This window comes from Cordyceps militaris (assembly GCF_000225605.1).
Source record: "Cordyceps militaris CM01 unplaced genomic scaffold CCM_S00004, whole genome shotgun sequence".
NCBI classification, from domain to species: domain Eukaryota; kingdom Fungi; phylum Ascomycota; class Sordariomycetes; order Hypocreales; family Cordycipitaceae; genus Cordyceps; species Cordyceps militaris.
In genome coordinates this window covers 1,572,855-1,591,496 of record NW_006271972.1, presented here as the reverse complement: position 1 = coordinate 1,591,496, position 18,642 = coordinate 1,572,855, and the positions used below count along the sequence as shown (strand labels likewise).

The following is an 18,642-nucleotide window of genomic DNA, read 5'->3' as shown; positions in this document are numbered from 1 at the left end:
CTTGATCGGCAGGCACACCCATCCCATTGTTCTCCTGTTGTCCTACCGCCACTTGGACGTATAGCGGGAAACACTTTGCTGAATGGAACAAGGCCAAGGGCCAAGGATGAATGTATGTGGCTTGAGCATCCAAAGTCGTCAAGCCACGCGCCGTGAGCACCAGCCAACCGCGCAACGTAGCCTTTCGAAGCCGCGCATTGTTTCGTACCCAAGGCAGCTCATCGATGAGCACTTCATCAGGCCGTCAGAGCTTCCTTTCGGGCGTGCCCGGCTCATCAAAAAGTCAGCGCTGCCGAAATTACATCCTCCACTCTCCGTCCATAGCTCGTAGGGCCCTCGCCAATGACAGCACACGCCACACAAGTCGCCAATGCGTCCACGCTATCAACTTCCATCTTGGCACAAGAATAGCTGCAACATTCACTCGCACGAGACCAATTGATTGCCCTTGATAAAGGTTGTATTTTACTTCTTTGTGCCTGTTTTTACAACTACCCATACATTGAACCCGGGGCTCTGCCCCCTCGTCAATAGCAGCTCCTGGCCAGGCACCCCTTGTCTCAAGGGCCATGCATGCCACGCTGCATTGACCGCTTCTAAGTTATTAGCCGCCCCCCAGTTGAACAAGTGCCAGGCAGGCATCTGCAAGCCTTTTTGAAAATAAAAAAAATAAAAAAAATGGCAGGCATTGACGAGACCCTCGGCATCCTTCTCGCCGGCTGCGACCAAACACTTGGGTATCCTTTTTCTTCCCCTTGGCCGCTGTTCCATTCTGGTGTCCCATAGCAAGGCTGGCCAGACCTTCTTGTAGTCTAATCCTCCCAAACAACTTCCACCAAGGGCCATTATGCTCCAAGCCCGTGGAGGCTCATGTTCCCAAAAGAAAATGGTGCAGAAAGTGCGAAATGATGTAACATGCGAAATCAACTCTGAGGGCCAGCCGGCCAAATGTCGCAGAGATTTTTTTGTAGTCGGACGCTTTTTTTTTCTTTTCTTGTCGAAGCTTCGACTGGAAAAAGCAAAGGGCGGAAAATAATGATGAAAAAAAAACAAAGTCGCTAAATGCCATGACGTAAATGAGAGAGACCATTTGAATGCAAGCGTGCAATTCAAAATGAGAAAATGAAGGAGTAATATGTTGCGCCAGGTCCCGATATTATGTGCGGTACGAGACTCGGTGCTTTTGATGCATTGCCACCTCGATGCTTCCATGCTGTATGCAATGCTAGATGCCAGTATCATGCTTCAATATTGCATATAGTGCTGGCTCGCATACCCGCGTTGCGCCTGTGCCGCGTACACTGACCCTTGATTTTGATGCGGTGTGGGTGTAACCGGGCATCTAGGCGGCATCGCAGAGTAGACATCTTTTTGTGTCTGCCCGTGACCAAAGTGAACACCATCGGGGGTGATGGGAGGCGTAAGGTAGCCCTGATAGCATGGGGGAGCGCCGTGGCCCTTCTGAGGAGTGCTGTAAATATCGGAAGGCTTGGCAGCCATCTCCATGGGGGGCGTGGGGGGGTCGGCGGCGCGGCGCGCTCGGGCAGCCTGATCGGCCATGAAGTCGGAAAGCTTCTGCGAAACACGAGACAGCTCAGGGGTGGCATATTTACGGGCTAATGTGGGCGAGGGTTGGCTGAGGTGTTCCGAGAGCGCGACCAGAGTGACGTTCTCAGGGTGTACCCACTCGCGATCGTTGACTTCGGATCGGCCGAGGATCGCACGAGCGAGGGCGAGGGAGGCGCGGGCCATCATCGAGGGCTTCGTCGAGACAAAGTCACGGTGGTATAGGGCAATCTCACAGAGATAGGCAGCCATGTGCTCGACCTCGGCATCGTCACGCTCCTCGGCAGCCATAAGCTGGGTGAAGAAGTCGACGGTAGGGTGGCCAATGGCCCACTCGAGGGTGTTGAGAACGTGCATCTCCATCTGGGTGAACATGCCCGAGTCGTAGAGGCCGCAGCACATGTTGTTGAGCTCCGTGATCTGGGGAACACGGTCCTTCTTGTCACCATACTTGGCGGCAATGAGGAGGGCAGCACAGCCAACAAGCTGGTAGTGGTGCTTGTAGACGACACGTTTGGAGCAATATCGGTCCAGCAGGTTGACGGTGAGGAAGAGAGTCTCGGGCAGCAGCGTGAAGGCGGCGTGGGCCTCGATGATGAAGTCGATGAGGTAGGGTCTCATGAACCACTGAACCTCGCGCTGCATGTCGATCAGGTTAGCATCGGCAAGAGTCTCTTCCTGTAACGAGTGTTAGCTAATAGGTCCGAGATAGACGCTAGTCAAGGAGCAGGTGACCAGGCCTCGTACCTCCATGTCGGCCATGTGCTCCATAATGTCCTCTAGGTACTCTTCACCGGCGAGTCTTGAGAGTTCGCTGGCAATAATATCCTGGCGTTGGCGGGCAATCATTTTGGCGGCGCAGCGGGCATTCATTCGGTCAAAGGTGGGCTCGTCGGACTCGATGAAGAAGGAGTCATCGTGGCGAGAGTAAGCCATGGTTGCGGATAGAGGACTTTTGGGCTTCCCGTGATCAAGAGACGGAGAAGCAGGATGTATAATCGAAGATTATAAGATACGGCGTTGTGGGTTGTGTCTTGATGGTAAATGCCGTTGGACAAGGAATGGCTGGTAGGTTCTCCAGGAATCTTGGGTGGGCGAAGTCTGTATAGAGAGTGAAAGTCGAGCTACCGGGATAAAGAGAGAGCCGGTTGTCGGAGAAATTAGAGAATTAGAATATTATAAAGAGCGTGGGACTAATGTCGACGAAAGATTGATGGAGGGAAGAGTTGCCAGGACCATGTAAAGAACGAGTCGAGAGAGACGAATGGGTTGGATAAGGGCCGGTTTAAAGGACACAAGGGCTCTAGAGAATAGAAGAGTTCGGTTAGTCAAGTCGGCGCTGCAGAACCGCATCTCGGTGGTTTAAAGACATTGGCAGAGGCAAAATTGCGGGGATCGAACAAGTTTCCCCTGGCGTGCCGCTCCCTTGGATAGTAGGGGTGGGCTGGCATGGGAAGCTTTCGATCGATTGGCATGATGTGCCAGCAGGATAAAAGAAAAGGGCAGGCTTACCAGCTCCGTTGTAGAAGGGACGAGACAATCGAGATTGAGACAATTGTGCAGTGGGTGGGACCAACGAGTTAACGTGTCCCAGAGTGTAGTGCACAGGATTGAAGTCGACCGCGACGGTGGAGAGTTGAAGAATGCAGAGGAGGGTGCTCGGCATGCAACTATATTACAATTGGAGATTAGTCAAGGGACAGAAAAGTATGGTAGCGGGGGTTAAATTGAAGGATGGCGATTGGGAGCGTGGCTGAAGAGAAGAGATCAAGTGGCGGCGAGAAAGAAGGTCTGCACATACTGTTGGCCCAAAACCTTGAAAAAGGAAGAGACGGAGGGAAACGCGAGAGAAGAATGATTGGACACTAATGCAACGACATGCAAGAGAATTTTTGGCGTAGGCAGTTTTTCTTGCTAGTCAAAGCAAAAAAACAGGCCAACGGAGGGTATAGAGAGACGAGCAGGTCGGGGCTCGTGAGGCTTTCTCGAAGGAAGGGGTTGTATCAAACCGGTGAAGCTGTCGAGAAGCTCGAGACTAGCTGGCGACTAGAGGCTCGAATGTAGGAGCGTCTAGCACGACTAGTCGCGGGAAGGGGTAGAAATCGAATCGTTTGTCGAAGCGAGTCGATGGACGCAAGTCAAGGGAGGTTTGCGGTGGATGGCGGAAGAGTGGATCGAATTCCTATGTCGAGAGACTGGAATTGGGCGGCTGCCACTCGAGCGGCAAGGCAAGACTAGCTTGGCTTAATGAGAGCGAAGAGGAGAGGCGGAATACCAATCAAGGTATCGTTGAAGGACTTTCTCGGGGACAAGAAGAAGAAGATGTGGATCTTCTCTTTAAAGCTCAGCTGGGAAGCTTCTTTTTTACACGGGAGGTGGTTGAAGCTAGATGCTGCCAAGGGGTTGGATTGGAGGGAGAGTCGTGGAGGAGGGAAGGGGCGGCTTTTAAGGATCTCGTCAATCCGAGGGCCAGATTCCTGTGCGAGGGTGTCGACCTGCTGTGACGGGGTCAGGGACGAGGAAGAAAAATGGCGGCGAGGAAAACGAATGGACGAGAGATGAGGAGGAGGGGGACGAGGAGGAGAAGAAGAGGAGGAGGAGGAGGAGGGGAGGTGGGATAAAAAGAGAGGTAAGAGGAGGACGGAGGCGATGAGGACGGACTGGCAGCGGAGAGGCGGTTAGTTTTATTCGGGGCGCGGCGTAGAGCTGGTACAAGCAGGCCACAAGCTGGGCACAGAGCTGCGGTGCGACGAGATAATGGGGGATGAGTGGGCAGGCGGGCGCGCGGGTGAGGAAAAGGCGTTTTTGGTGGGTGTAGCAGAGGCGATACAGGCCTGGATGCGGCTGCATTGTGGCCTATTGTGCTTGTTGAATCAGGGCCGCACAGCGTCGTCGAGCACCGCTTGGGCGCCACGGACGCGCTGTAGGAGGCCTGTAGGTCGAGCCGAAGCCAGCAGCAGCAGCAAGAGAAGAAGTTGGTGGTGACCACAGCATTGAGGTAGGTACAGTACCGGCCCAGTACAGCATCCACCGAAGCGTCCCAAAACCCCCCCCCTGCCTGCCTCACGTTAGCACCCACCCCCAAGCGGCGGCGGGCCACACAACGCTCGTCCTTGCTTGGAGCCTTTTTTTTTTTTGGAGCCCTTTTTTGGCGTGTGGGCTGGGAAGAGGGGGAGAGGGCACTACTGCAACAGGGGGGTCCAGGGGAGGGGAGGTGTGTGTTTGCTCTGGTGTCTCTTTTTTTTTAATTTTTTTATAATTTCTACTTCTCAACGCGGGTGGGAATTCGCGGATGTTGCACGCCCCCAGAGGGGGAGAGGGGCGAGGCTTGACACTGATCAGGGAAGAAAAAAAAAACGTGAGGCGCGTCTGGCGATGATGATGATGCCGAGTAGGTTAAAGTGCTGCGGGTTGGCACAAACACGGGTGGCCTTGTGCAAGCACTTTGTGCACCCTCAAAATCGTTATCCAAGCAGCGCTCCAACCACGCATTGTTTTCCCAAGTTGCTTCCCCGCCGCGGGAAGCACAAGACACCCGCTGGCTTTGTGTAGCAATAAAAAAAAATTAATAGATGGGCTAGACAAAGGGCCAGGAACAGCGGTGAAATTGGGAAATGAAATGGGAACAAGGAACTCTGGCTGCTAAATGGCATTCTGTCTCCCTTATTACAGCCTTCCTCTTACACGGCTTTCATTCCCATCATCTCTCGTGGCTTCATTGTACGAATTGCCATTGCCACGCTAAATGACGCGACACACCACATCACTCGACGAGAGAAAGAGAAGAGTAACCACACTAATAAAGGTAGATACGTATCAGTATCGTATGTAGATTTTTCCCTCCCGAGTCGAGACAAACGGCTGGGCGTCTTGCCGAGGTGTCTTGTCGAGTACGTTAGCCTCTCGCTGTCTCGAACTTTGGCCCTTGCAGTTCACAAAACTCAGTAGGGATGGCGATTGATACAGAGAAAATAATCATGACATGTCCTTTTTTTCTTTCCATCTTTCTTACAATGTCCTTGCCTCTTTCGAAACTGCACGCTTGCCGCGCCCCGTAACACAGACTCGGCTTGGGGTGGCTTGTGCTGGCCCGACTTTGTGGGGAAATCGAGCACAGGAATAAAATAAAAGAATTGCCCAATTTAAAACAATCGAGAGTGGTTTATGCTTGCATAGCCAGATTCGAAAGATTAAGTGGATACGCATAAAAGAGATGGTTCAAGCTTTCTGCGTTTGCAAGACAAAGCAGCCAATGATATACCACGATGAAATTCAACATTCGTGTCGTACATTTCTTTTTACTTCTTCTAGCCGTATATATCGCCCAATTCGGTGGTAGAAGTTTCCACGCAATGCCACGACGATTCGGCCGGCTCGGGTGACTGCGCTTCTGTTGTGATGCGCTGTCCAGAGGCCCTGTTTGCGACCCGGTGGTTTCGCGCGCGCCGTGTTTGTTGCCAAACAGGTCGACGCCAGTAGGTACCTCATAGTAGAGAGAGGGGGCCAAAAAAACACCACGCGACCACCGATGATCAATAAAACAGGCACCGCAAACAGACACACGCTGAGTCTTGCCAGCGCGACGCTGCAGTAGGTAGTCCGTGGTCAGTGGTAGGGAGTGGTGGACTCGGATCTCGCCTGGCCTACCTCTAAGCTGGTGAGTTGCCCGGCCTCGGTCGTGGACAAGCTTCCTTCATCACATCTCATAATTCCAGCCTAGGCAACCTTATTTCCAGTGCGCGTTCCGTTTCCGCAGTAGTTGACCAAAACAGTGGCCTGCATCTTATTCATTCCCGTATGCTCTCGATATTTTATGCAACGCTGCTGGTCGCTGCACACACCACATGTCTCCGTCTCATTTACACAAAAAAATAGCCCGGTGTTGTAGATTTTATGCATCCATAACTACCTACAAATGTAGCATATCAACCATGTTTCGCTAACTAGCTGGGCCTTGTTCTTCTTGATGCGCCCCACAAAGCCAGCACGAGTTTCGAAATCCCATCTAATATGTACATGGGAAACCATTTCGCGCGACCAGGACGCGGGTTGCCGCGTCCACCCTGAACTCTCACACTAGCCGTTCTATTTTTCCTCTTCTTGTTAATCCCGTACGCTACCTCTATCTCTTCGTCGCGTCCGATTTGTCTAGCATGCAAGTTTCCGCAACCCGCGAGTACGTCACGAATAGACGAACCAAGACCCCAATGTACCGGTACGGCACACTGCATCACTAGTTCGCTCACGACTGTGTACAAATACACAAATACACCTTTAAAGTCAAACATCTCCATCAGGTTAGCCGACAACTGCCCTCAACCTGCCAGGCGGCCGTTCCAGGCCACCGTTCCAGGCCACCCGTCCCAGCCCCCATTGCTGGCTGTTCATCTCGACATGATGAGCTGTATACGAGGTAGTTAGTTAGCATCATCTGCTTTCTTCCTTGATGACACAGACACCCAATCATGCTTCCATCTTGCAGTACCAAGAAAGCAAGAAAGACACTCTTCCCGTTGGTGTCGGGCCTGTGCGGCCACCCTTGTTTAGTTCCGAATCACCTCACAAACGCACTCGAGCTAGCCCAGGATTTGAGCACACATTCGAGACGCATAAACCTGTTCGCAAACCAGCCATGCGGCACGGTTTGCCTCTAATAAGAAACGCCCTCCCTCCTTGCCTCTCAACACCTTGCGCAGAAATGGGTCTTGACGGTAGATCGGGCATGGATCGTACTTCCAAACGTGTGTATCTGTGTATCCGCAAAGTAAGCCAAAAACAATGATTTTCTATCCACGATCCATCTCATCATCTTGTGTCGTGCTTCGTACCCCTGCAGCATTTTTTTCTTTTTCTTTTCTTTTTTCGTTTTTCTGCTTTTTAGATCATTAACTTAGTTCCTACTGTAGTCATCGCGGCCCTCGCACATAGTTGGCGACGCGGATTTTAGAGTACAAGAAAGAGATTAAATATTTGGTAAAACGCGAGCACGACGCCCCCTCTCTCTTCCTTTGGTGGCTCAACGATACAACAGCACACGAGCCATGTCGTTCCTAATTTTAGTAGTAGCGAGCGAGGCTGAGGAAACTCTCTTGTGCCCCCGACGTGGCTGGCACAAGACCACCACCAGCCGGGCCGGTATTGGAGGGCCGGCACCGCCGCTGCTTTGGAGAGGAGCCCGAGACCACACAGTGTACACACACGCACGCACTTCATCCCAGACCTGGGCAAACATTCTTCTCGCCAAGGCCGCTTCTGAGTCTTTCGTCGCGTCGTCGAGATAAATTAAGACGGTCATTGACAGGTCGCCACGCGGGGGCACGTGGTCCTCTCACCGCCGAGAAAATCAATCCGACGCCCGGCGGTCATACAAAAGAAGAAGAAGCATCATCATTCCATGGCTTGGGACGGAGGAGGAGGGGCATTTTCACATGAACCCAATAAAGTCAAAAACCGAGCGGCCACGAGATTAAACCCCCCCTCCCTCCCCCCCCGCATCGCTTAATGATGTTCCGTACACAGCCAGGCGCAGGCCACCAGGCGGGGGGTACCCATCGATTTTCAGCACCACCAGGGCCTGCAGGCCGACGTCAGATAGTTTGGTTGGTGGTGATGCTTCGAGGCTAAATGATAATGACGATGAACTGGGTGGTGGCGCCATCCATCTCCAGCTTCCTTCCTCCATGCCGCGACCCTGACTTCCAATACACGTGTCGTCGAAAGCAGATTGTGTAGCAAAGGCCAAGAAGGGTAGCCCGGCCACTGCCCCCTTCAGCCAGCCCGAAGCCAGAGAGGACGCGAGGATGCAACCATTTACAGGAATTCGGCCGCTTCAAGAAAAATGGCGTAGCCAAGCAAAACCCCGTCTTTGACGGCCTGACAATGGAAGCTCCCGCCAGGCACCAACCACAACATGCGGACACACACGGACGAGTCCATATCAATCCCACAGCCAAGCCAAGTGGCAAGATGGGGGGTTGCAGGCCAACTGGGGGTTTTCCAGACAACCTTTTCTTTGGTGAGGCAGCCGCAAGCCTTCAGGACAGGGCAATGACAGCCAATCACCATGCTTGTACGCTCGTTTTCCGCAACGGATGCACCACCGCCTAGCAAAAGTATTTGTGTACCAGCAAAAATTGTAAAGAAACGCCTTGCAGAGAGTCAGAGACAGAGGGCTGACAGTCAGGGCTGCTCCAGGGCCAATCAAACCTCTGCCGCTGAGGGGAGGGCACGACGCCGAGGCCTTGCCAAAACGCCTCGCCTCGCTGGAGAGCACCAAGATGGTTACAGTCGAGCCTTTTTGTGTCTCAGAGCTCTCTATTTGGGCCGTGGTAAAAAGAATAAAAAATGAAAAATAAAAATAAAAAAATAAACGTGTATAACCGCTGCGACGCACACTGGCTTACGCTGGCTGACCATATCTCTGTTTTTTTTATTATGTGATGGCCATGCAAACTTGCCTTGCCCAGACGCCGCATCCATACAGCACAAGACCACAAATAACGCAAGGTTACACAACAGCACCGTGAGGGCCAACAGTGGCTGTTGAGAGCTTGCGAGGCAACGACCTTAATAATTGTTACTGGATTGTTACTGGACTGGTTTGGCCTGGTTTCCAGCCTACTGGTAGCGGGCTCCGCAGGCAACAAACCCCCCCATCAATAGAGGCGGTTCTTCGGATGAGCTCCTCTGCGGCAGATGGCACGGCCGGGTGCTCTGGGTTGTATAATTATTAAAACCGGATGGTCATTCGGCCTCGACTTTTGTCTTTATTCTATTTCTCAGCCGGCGCACTGATGGTTGTTTCAAGCTAGCGATAGTTATCGTTCCCGAGAGAGCTCTGTGCCCGGACGTGTGTCGAAGAGACTTGTTCGTGGTGGAGTGGGCGGCGGCCGTGACACAATGCGGAACGTCTTTGTATTATGTATTTTGCCACTCCAGCTATTCTCACCCGTTCAACCGGGTTTCTGTTAGCTAGCTAGCTGGATGGCAGGCGTGCATGAGCATGTCCGTGGAGAGCCGGTTTCGAGTCGCGCGGCCTGATATGCAGTCTCCGTCTCATGCAGGGCACGTCGACTCTCCCATTTCCTCTTGCTTGCTGATAGCGCAAGTATGTAGCGCCATTGATTGTGGCGGAAAGAAGACACAACAAAAGACATATCTAGAGCCTCACATGGATCTGCGGCGAGACCACAAATTATGGAGTAATACTCTGTGTTCGTAGTAAGCTGAAAAACAAAGAAGGTATACGTATAAGAGAAGCTCAGCCTTGTCTCTGCTTAATGTCTTAATTTCGACACCTCCGCGCCTTGCATACAGCAACCGTGCTTTTGTTATGCAGCATCGGCTTATTCGCCAAGCAAGAAACACTACGGGAGCTAAACTGTAACCATCGCTAACTAATACATAATACACTCTCCCTACGCCGAAGGCTAGTCCCTGTGCGGCATGCAAGGCACGGCCGTTGAATTTGTCGAAGCCTCTGTAGCATTTAATGCCCGCCAATTTAACCTGTTTTTTTATATAATAAAAACATGATTATTATTTCATGCTAGTTAGCCCCCGATGTGCTTACTCAAGGTTGGGCAGCGAAAAGCTCCAAGCCACTAGTTATCTGATGAATGTAATCTCTCGGTTCCTGGTCTTCCCTATTACATCAGGCGTGGCGGCCAGTAGAAAACGCCTCCTCCGAATCTTGGTTCCCCTCTTGGACAAAAACCGAGGCTGAGGTGGTGCATGTCGAATCGGGGAATTGAGCGAATCGATTGGTTTGGTGAGAAACCACCAAGCTGTCGCTTCGTACTAATAACAGGTACTCTGTATTAACTAACTATTATTTCTTGCTCTTTGGAGCACCCGCATATGGACCAACCAGTACCACTCCTGCGACACCGCACGGCCAGCGGATCCACGAAATTATCCAAGAAAAAGCTGGGCACATATTGGGTTGGTCAAGGTGTTTGGTGTTTGGTCGATTATGACTGGCTACTATTATGGCATGATTTCGGCGGCGCAAACAGAGTGAGCCACTGACTGTGCACTGCGTCCTTCATTTTAGACCTGCCCGCACCGATACCATGGCTGCGGGTGCGGGCTCGAACTACTGGAAATGTCATAATTGGAGTTTTCGATGATGAAAATATGAAAGAGCTCCTTCCTACCGCTATTTCGCTCCATCTGGGACGCGGAAGCAATAGACATGCTCCGGTGGCCGAATCTTTATTAGTTCGGCTAGTTGAAGGGATACGGGTAACATAGCCCTGCTTTGCCGCCCAACGCTAACCATGGATCACAGATACTACTGTCAAACCTCATTAAAAGCAATATGCAGCTCATGTTTTTGCCACGCCAATGATATGAAGCTTTTCGAGATTCACAAAGAGCTGCCCTGCAGATAGGCCCGCTGCACCCCCCAAACCACTACCAACGAGTCCACTAATTGACAATGCCAACTAAGAAAGAAAAAAAAGAAAACGGACGTCGATCTCTGGAGCTCGGGTCTAACTAAAATTGATCAAATTTTGTGCGGCCCGGGCACGGCATAAGGAATTGAACGGCCAAGCGCGACCGCCTGAGTTTGGCCGTGCAACAAGCCAAGAAGAGTTCCCGGCCGCGATCAGTCGACGCCGGCTCGTCTCAACAAAAGAGGGGTTTGTACTAGTTACGGAGCAGTCATTTGTGCTACGCTTGCTTGAAAAAAATATAGAGAGGAGCGGAAAAGCCGTTGCGAGAATGTTTCGTGGGCCTGGCTGTGCTGGCCTGGGCCTCTTGGGCAGCAGTTCTCGCATGGTGCGTGTGACCCAAGCAGGAGACGAGTGGCCGCTATGCACGTCACAAACAAGGTCCTTTGGCCTTGTTCTCTTTCGTTGCGGGCAAATCGGACAGGCCCGCGTTTCTCATCGGCTCAACGCATGACGTGTCTGTCTCGAGGGTGGCCATGGCTTTTGCTGTTTTGCCATTGTGACACTCTTTGCCCCCCCCCCGCGCGCGGCCGTCTTTTTGCTGGCCACGGCAGTTTGCTAAAGTGCTTGCATATGCCCGTCTGTTCATTTTTGTTGGGCGTGGCACCGACAAAAATCGCGAGCGCGCTTGCTCAAGACAGTGTCATCTCGGCGGCCCGCGCCCAATGTAGGGCCAGATATATTCTGTGCTTCCCCCTTCATACGACCTCGCATCGCGCGCCTCACACAGCCCAATGCAGGAAGAAAGAGCACATCTCCTGATGCAGGAGTGCGGGTACGCGTTTTCTTCTTGTGTGCCGCAATATCAATTACATGGGTATTTGCAAAAAAGAAATTGAAAAAAAAAAAAAAAAAATAACAGATTTCGTGTCAGGGTTCCTTTTTATCTACTGCCTAGAATCATAGCGCTAAACCCTAACGTCAACCACAGGGTAACTACACACAAACCCCTACTAACTATATAGCTAAAAGGGGTATAGTATAGAGATTAAAGAGGAAAGGCGTAGAAGGTATCTATATATATACTATATTTTAATTTATTAGAAATTTTTAGCTAATTTAGCTAGTAGGGCTAATACACCCTTAAGACTAAGGAGCTAGTTAGAGGATATTAGCTACTTAAAATTACTAGAGGACGCCTAGAATAATAATCTTCTAGTAATAGTATAAGTATATTAAGGCTAGCCTTTCTTAGAAGGGATAGGCGCCTTAGCGTGTGCGGTTGTTAGGGGTTTGCGTGCGGTTACCCCGTGGTCGACGTTAGCCGCTACAGGCATTCTAGACAATGGGTTGCGGTTCCATTTGGCCCCAGTAGCGCGATCCCATTGTAAGCAAGGCCGTACTTGTCCTTCAAGTCTCAGACATGCTGTGGAAGAAAATGCACATTGTTTCTTCTTTTGCATCTACGCACTTTAAAATTACAAATAGAGACCTTGCATTATTTGTACACGGATATGGAATGAATTGTAACACTGTGAGCGCCTCATCATCAGTTCGACCTCACCATAAACCCACCGCTGGTACCACCTTTTGGGGCCGTCGCTCTGCTGGCCTTTTCTATTTTTTCTTCTTCTTGCCTACCATGCAGGGTCCAGCGGCGGGTAGTCAAACCCACCTGGCACCGTCCCACCGAGCTTGTGCTACGGCAGTGGTATCAATTTGAATCAAACTACAATGACCATTGGCGGGCACGGTTTGGCACTGGAGTCGTGGCCACAGCATACACGAGATGCTACTCCGCCTTGAGCGTGTCGGATGCGTCGGTGGAAGCAAAGGCGGCGGAGGAGGGAGGGCGTGTAGGATTTGCAAAAGAAAAAAATGCGTCTTCTTATTTCAATTAGACCGCTACAGTGTAGTCACTAATAGCGAACAGACCGACATATCCGTTCCACTATCGAGGAGCACAGGAGGTTATGACCTCACAGCCGAGATGAGAGGAATACCAGTGATTCTGGACAGCTTCACCGTCTTTTCTTCAAATAGAAACAACGACTTAGCCGAAGTAACTCTGCATATCGGCTTTCGATACGGGTTTAACAAAAAGGGGTCAAAAGGGGCATGTCGTGGCATGTCGTTGGCGCCGATAGTGGTTGCATACAGCCATCACAGCGTTGTGCAGGCTTGGTCTTTTTATAGTGGTTGCATAACTCGCTTCTGGAAGCTTGCCTAATCGGGGGCCCCTGTTGTGCTTTATGACGACACCTCTGGACCCAGCCTGGCCAATTAGAGCACCGTCATAGCGCCTCCGCAGCACCAGCCGCCCCTCCCAGCATGTGGCTGTACCCGCGGCGGGGCGGGGGAGCCCACGTTAGTGCCGATTTGTGCCAGTCTCAATGGAGATTTGCACAAGCACACGAACGATGCTCATAATCCGTGGACCATCGTTGATAAATAGTGAAGCGACCTCCGCTTTTTGATACTTGATGCCACAACCGAGTCGCGTGCCCTGCTGCGGGTCCATCGGCACCTTGACCGTGGAGGAGGCGTGGATTTTCCTGTGTCTTGTGTGTTTTTTTGGGGCGGCAGGGTTTTCTCTCCGTGTCTCTCGTCGGTGAAGCCCAGAGAGGAGCAAACCAAGGGTCCGGAGCGTCCAGCCAACCGAGAGAGAATGAAAAGTTTGTGACGACGGGTCGAGTCCATGGCAAAACGGGCCACACGCCCAAATGCAGGGCACCCGCAGCACCCACTCTGTCGGACCCTGAGAAATGATTTGCTGCGTTATTCTAGTCGTCATGATGCATGCAGTCGGGAGCTCACTTGTTTCCGTGGCAGGATAATTGGGGACGTTTGGAGATGCCGCGCCTCTCTCGCCAACCTCCCCCGGCACGCTCAACTACACGCCCTCCCCCTGGCTTCTCTTCATAAAGGATTGAACAAGATGCGGCTTTTTGCCATGTCTCTTTCTCTTGAGGATTCTCATGCAAGCCAGAGGGTCTTATCCACCAGTTAATCCTTTCTTCGGACACCAAAGACATGCCAAGAATAGTAGGGAAAACAAAGGCATCACAGTCCAATGGCATCAATGGCATTAATTGCATATTGAATTGGCTTGTCTGGGGGAAAAGACTCAAGACGCCAGCTTCAGCTTTGTACAACGGGCCTGTGCCGTGCGGCGTGCATACGGGCGCTCCGCTGCCTCAGCATCCTTGCTTGGGAAAAAGGCCAGAGACCAGCCATGGAAGAAACTTGTATGAGACGATGTCCCCAGCCGGCTGATTTCCCAACCATTGTTTCATAGAGTAATATTGCCGCCTTACTCGTGGTTTCCCCGCCGAACCTACGACGCATCCGTCTCTCAGGCCTGTTTCTTACGGGCGACAGACGGCAAAAGTTGGAAAGTCAGCGGTAAACGGCTAGACTTGTGTGTTGCGTTAAGGAGCACCTCTGGCAGAAGGATCCGTGACCTGGTCCCGACGCCATCAATATAGCATCTTACAGGTATCCTTGCGCGACATCGCAACAAAGAAGCAACTTCGCCTCGGGGTCTGTCGGACTATGACGCCGTGGTTCTGGTTTCAATGACAAACCGATTGCCGAGCAGATTGACATGGGCAGTTTGGTCATGAGGCAATAACTGGCGAACATCCTTGCCGACCTAATAAATGAGGCTTGTCGGACGAGCAACGGCATAAGAAGCAAGCACAAAAGTGACACACGAGATATTTCTGCACGGAGAAGTCCTTCTCATCGACATGGGTTTTGCTACAGAGCCCTGTCCGCCCTAAAAAGAGGACTGAAGATATCCGCTCTTTCCGCCCCTCCTGGTCCAATTATCGACTGCGGGTTTCCTCAGCGCCGGTCATCCAAGTTACCAGTAGAAGCGCGAGAAGATGAAAAAAAGTACAACGAGTCCACATTGCGCGGGGAGCCTGTCAGCCAGAGAAGACACGTCTCCAGGTCAATTGACTTGGAACAGACGGAAAGACAAGGAAGCCAGCGGCAGAAAGGAAAAGAGTCATGACGCTGGAGACTAGTGGTCCTCGCTCCCGCTCTCTTTCTGCAACCGTTCGTGTAAAGGCGCGCCCAGCTAAAAAAGAAAGGGACCCCATTCATGCCGAGCGAATAGCATCGCGAACAACCACTCCATGACCGCCAAAGACACGCGAAACCGCCGCGCCACGCCTCAACCTTTTTTTTTTTAAAGAGGTTTGACAGCAGGCTGAGAGGGGCGCTGCCGCAGGTGGACAGGATTTGCCCAGATGCGCCATGCAGCTTGATACATGAAGCTAACTAGCTTGTCGTGTGAGCAGGCTTGCCGCCGGAGCCATCATCCCAACGACCATCCCTGCTGGGTAGTTGGTCGGAGACTGCCTCGGCGATGCCTTGCTGGTTTCCGTGAGCAGGCATGCGTGTTGCCATAAGGCGGAGAAGCCTTGGCTGCCTTTTTTTTTCTCTCTCTCTCTCTCAATAGGCTCCATAATATGTCATCATATTGCGGAAAGGAGTCGTTGACTAGGATATTCGAAACTATCTTGCAACCGGGGACAGAAAAAAGTTCATACCTGGGCTGGTGACGAGGACATTGAAAAAAATAGGCTCTCATTCTAACTATTGGCAAGGCCTCATCATTAGCGGCCGAGGCGTGCCGCGCCCCAGGGGCGTGGAGATGCCTAGCACCGTTCTTAAGAAAAGCTTGCGGCTCTAACTAGTTCGAACTTGTCTGCTCTTCATAGTTATTTATTGTTTAGCAAGCAGTTTACGGATACAAGCAGCGAACCTTTGCTGGCAACCGGGGCTCTCTAAATGCTATAGTGGTCATGTATGGTTCATCACTGGTGGAGAACTGCACAGCGTATTTTTTAGCGTAAAGCCAAGTTGGAGGACATGCTGGTTATATCTTCGACCGGTATTTGTGCCCGGCAGCTTTGCGTCGACAGCTCGACTTGCTGTCTAGTAAAATGAGGAAAGCGCCGAGCCATTGAGCAAGGAGCACAATGATGCCATCATCGCTTGCAGTCGTAGGTCCCCATGATCACCACGCACCCGAACACAACCCGGAACCCCGGCTAAGGCTTCTGCAAATGATATCTCTGTCATTTCTTGGCATCATTATTTCCTGCCCCAAGTCTCCAACAGCAGCGGAGACCAAGCTCGGCGGATTGGCGCACAGAACAGCCCCAGAAGCGACGACGTGGTGCCAGCGGAGCTCATTTACAGGTAGGTAGCTAGTTACTAACTGATTAAAGTGCTTTCGGGGTGGAAATCCTCCACATACAAGACCCTGCCGGAGAACAAAAGTATAGGTATGGAGCCGTTTCTCCAATTCGAATTTTTCTTTTCATAAACCCCCGCGCCTCTGGAGCTTCGAGATGGAAAATTTTCGTGCAAAGAGGGCCGCAGAGGAGGGGAAGACGAGGCGGTAAAGCCCAGCCCCTCCATTTGAAGCAATTGTCAGGTGAATGATGACTTGTCTTCGCAAAAGGCTGGAGAGGGGTAGAATGTAACTTGTCAATTCTGATTGTAAGAAAGAAACCGCATCTGTTCAACAGAGAACCGGTTGCAGCTCTCGGCACCAACCTGCGGATCCAACCCAGTCATGGGTTTATCCAAGGCAAACGGCTGGCCGCTGGCAGTTGCCAACGCTCGTTTGTTCCTCTTGCATCAACGTTGTGTCCTGATCTACCAACTGTAGATCGGCATGGACATCCATCTGAACCCCGATTCAAATAAACGGTAGCATCATGACGAGATCTAGATCTCTTCCAACGTCCGCCGACCTTCTCTCACGATACCTAGATCTCATATAACGTTCGCTGACCTTCTCTCCAGGGTTGCACTAGACCATCGCCGACCGAGCCTAACCCGACCAACAACACGCCCTGAGCAAGCAATGCATACACAGTCATTCCTGTACACAAATAGCACGAGTCTATGGGCCTCAAGGTTTGCTGCTAGTGTCTCATAATGCCATCGAAATGGGTATAAAGAGACTGGAGACAAAGGTCCGTCCCGTTTTAGCGCGACACCAAGCTCATAACGCCAACCTTTCGCCCGGTCTTTTGCTCGGCCAAGTCAGTGTACATGTGTGTACAAATCTGCACAATACAATCATGAGCTACTGCCGTCCGCTGGCTTGCGAGATGGCGGGAATTGCTTTTTCCGTGGCACACTAATAATAAGTGTCGTCTGGTTTGGAGCCGCCAGCCACCGTCCTCTAGGCACGAGACTGGACAACCATGCACGACACATCATCCAACCGGCCCTTTTGGGCGCTGGGAGTGTCTTTGGGAGAAGCAGATTGCCATACCGAGTATCAATGCCCAATCGATATCGTTGGCTCTTCAAAGAGCTCCCCCGCACTCTAAGCCGTCTTGGATCACTTGAAACCAGACGCACAGTTGGGCGGGGTAGCATTGCAAATTCAGCCGCCCCGCGCTACGTTGGCTCTACATTTGGACTCGGAAGTACAGAGGACAGCGTCACTCGGCGTTGAGCCAAGAAACTCTGGACGCAACGGCGCCTGGTGATGCTTCCTTCTTTCACTGGCCACCTGCTGTGTTCTGGGTACATGGCTACAACGTTGGACGGCTAAGATGACGCAGTCGTCACTACTTGAAGCAATGTCCTGCGCTTCTTTCAACAATGTGCACTAGTATTCGTCGTTGCCATTGTGATCGCCCGAGATGAATTGGATTTAGCGTTGGAGACGCAAACCTGATACCGAACGCTTGGTTCAGCCATTGCTTGGCTTGACACCGCCGCCTCTCGGTTCGGAGGACCCGGACCTTGTTGCTGTTCATACTTGAAGTACGCATCAAGCCCTCTCACGACCTCATGCGTTACTTGGCGTATCAAATCACGGGCCGCCCTCGGCTTATCCAATTGTGGCTGCCGTATGTCATACAAAGAATGGTCTATGCGAGCACAGCACTGAGTTAAATCATCACCTTGCCTCGATCCAGCATCACCTTGCCTCGATCCAGACGGTGTCACTCCCAATTGAGCTTCACACTCTTCCGTGGAACAGATTTTCTCCACCTCAACTCTAGCAAGTAAGATTGATGAGACAGGTGTAGGAATTAACCATTAGGCTCCAGCCTTGGAATCGTCCAGTTAGCAACGAATAGAAGTTGGCTCGATGGCTTTTAGTTCTTGGAGCTAATAAGCAGCTCCTGTGCTAACGTTACGCGCCATGCCTATTTCACGATTACCAACTCCTCCACCACGCGCCAGCGATCAATCAGATCTGCGGTTGTACCCATTGTGGACGTACCTAAGCCACTATTAGCTTTTTGATAGCGTGTTGCTTTGGCATTTGTGGCCATGGGCCCAATTCAACTTGACCACTCACGCGTCCAGCAGCCCGAAACAGGCCGCTCCACGCCATCGGGCGAAGACGCGCTATTCATCGCGTGATGGACATTACGATTGGCGTCGTGGCTAGTTTCTCTATTTCTCTATTTCTCTATTTCTCTATTCCAGCTCGGACCCTGGCAACTGTCGATGAGCTCTCAACGGCATCAACAACATGACTAGCTAGCAAGGTTTGCCGATGAACTAACTGCCTAGCCCTTTTCATCAACACACGCCATCTTCCATCCCGTGTTGAAGCCGCACCGCGATCACGACGTGAGCCAAGAAAAATCGCGAACAAGCGTCTAACAAACCCCTGCAAAGC

General features: G+C 51.7%; 1 protein-coding gene across 1 annotated transcript; it reads right to left on the bottom strand.

Annotated features, from left to right (window-relative positions):
- Positions 1–1,245: 1,245 nt before the first annotated feature.
- On the bottom strand, positions 1,246–4,416 carry CCM_05520 (G1/S-specific cyclin Cln1, putative; the record flags this gene model as incomplete). Its single annotated transcript, XM_006670664.1, has 3 exons — positions 1,246–2,244; positions 2,314–2,518; positions 4,397–4,416. 3 exons carry the CDS (start codon positions 4,414–4,416, stop codon positions 1,246–1,248), a joined length of 1,224 nt encoding a protein of 407 aa, XP_006670727.1.
- Between the last annotated feature and the right edge of the window lie 14,226 nt (positions 4,417–18,642).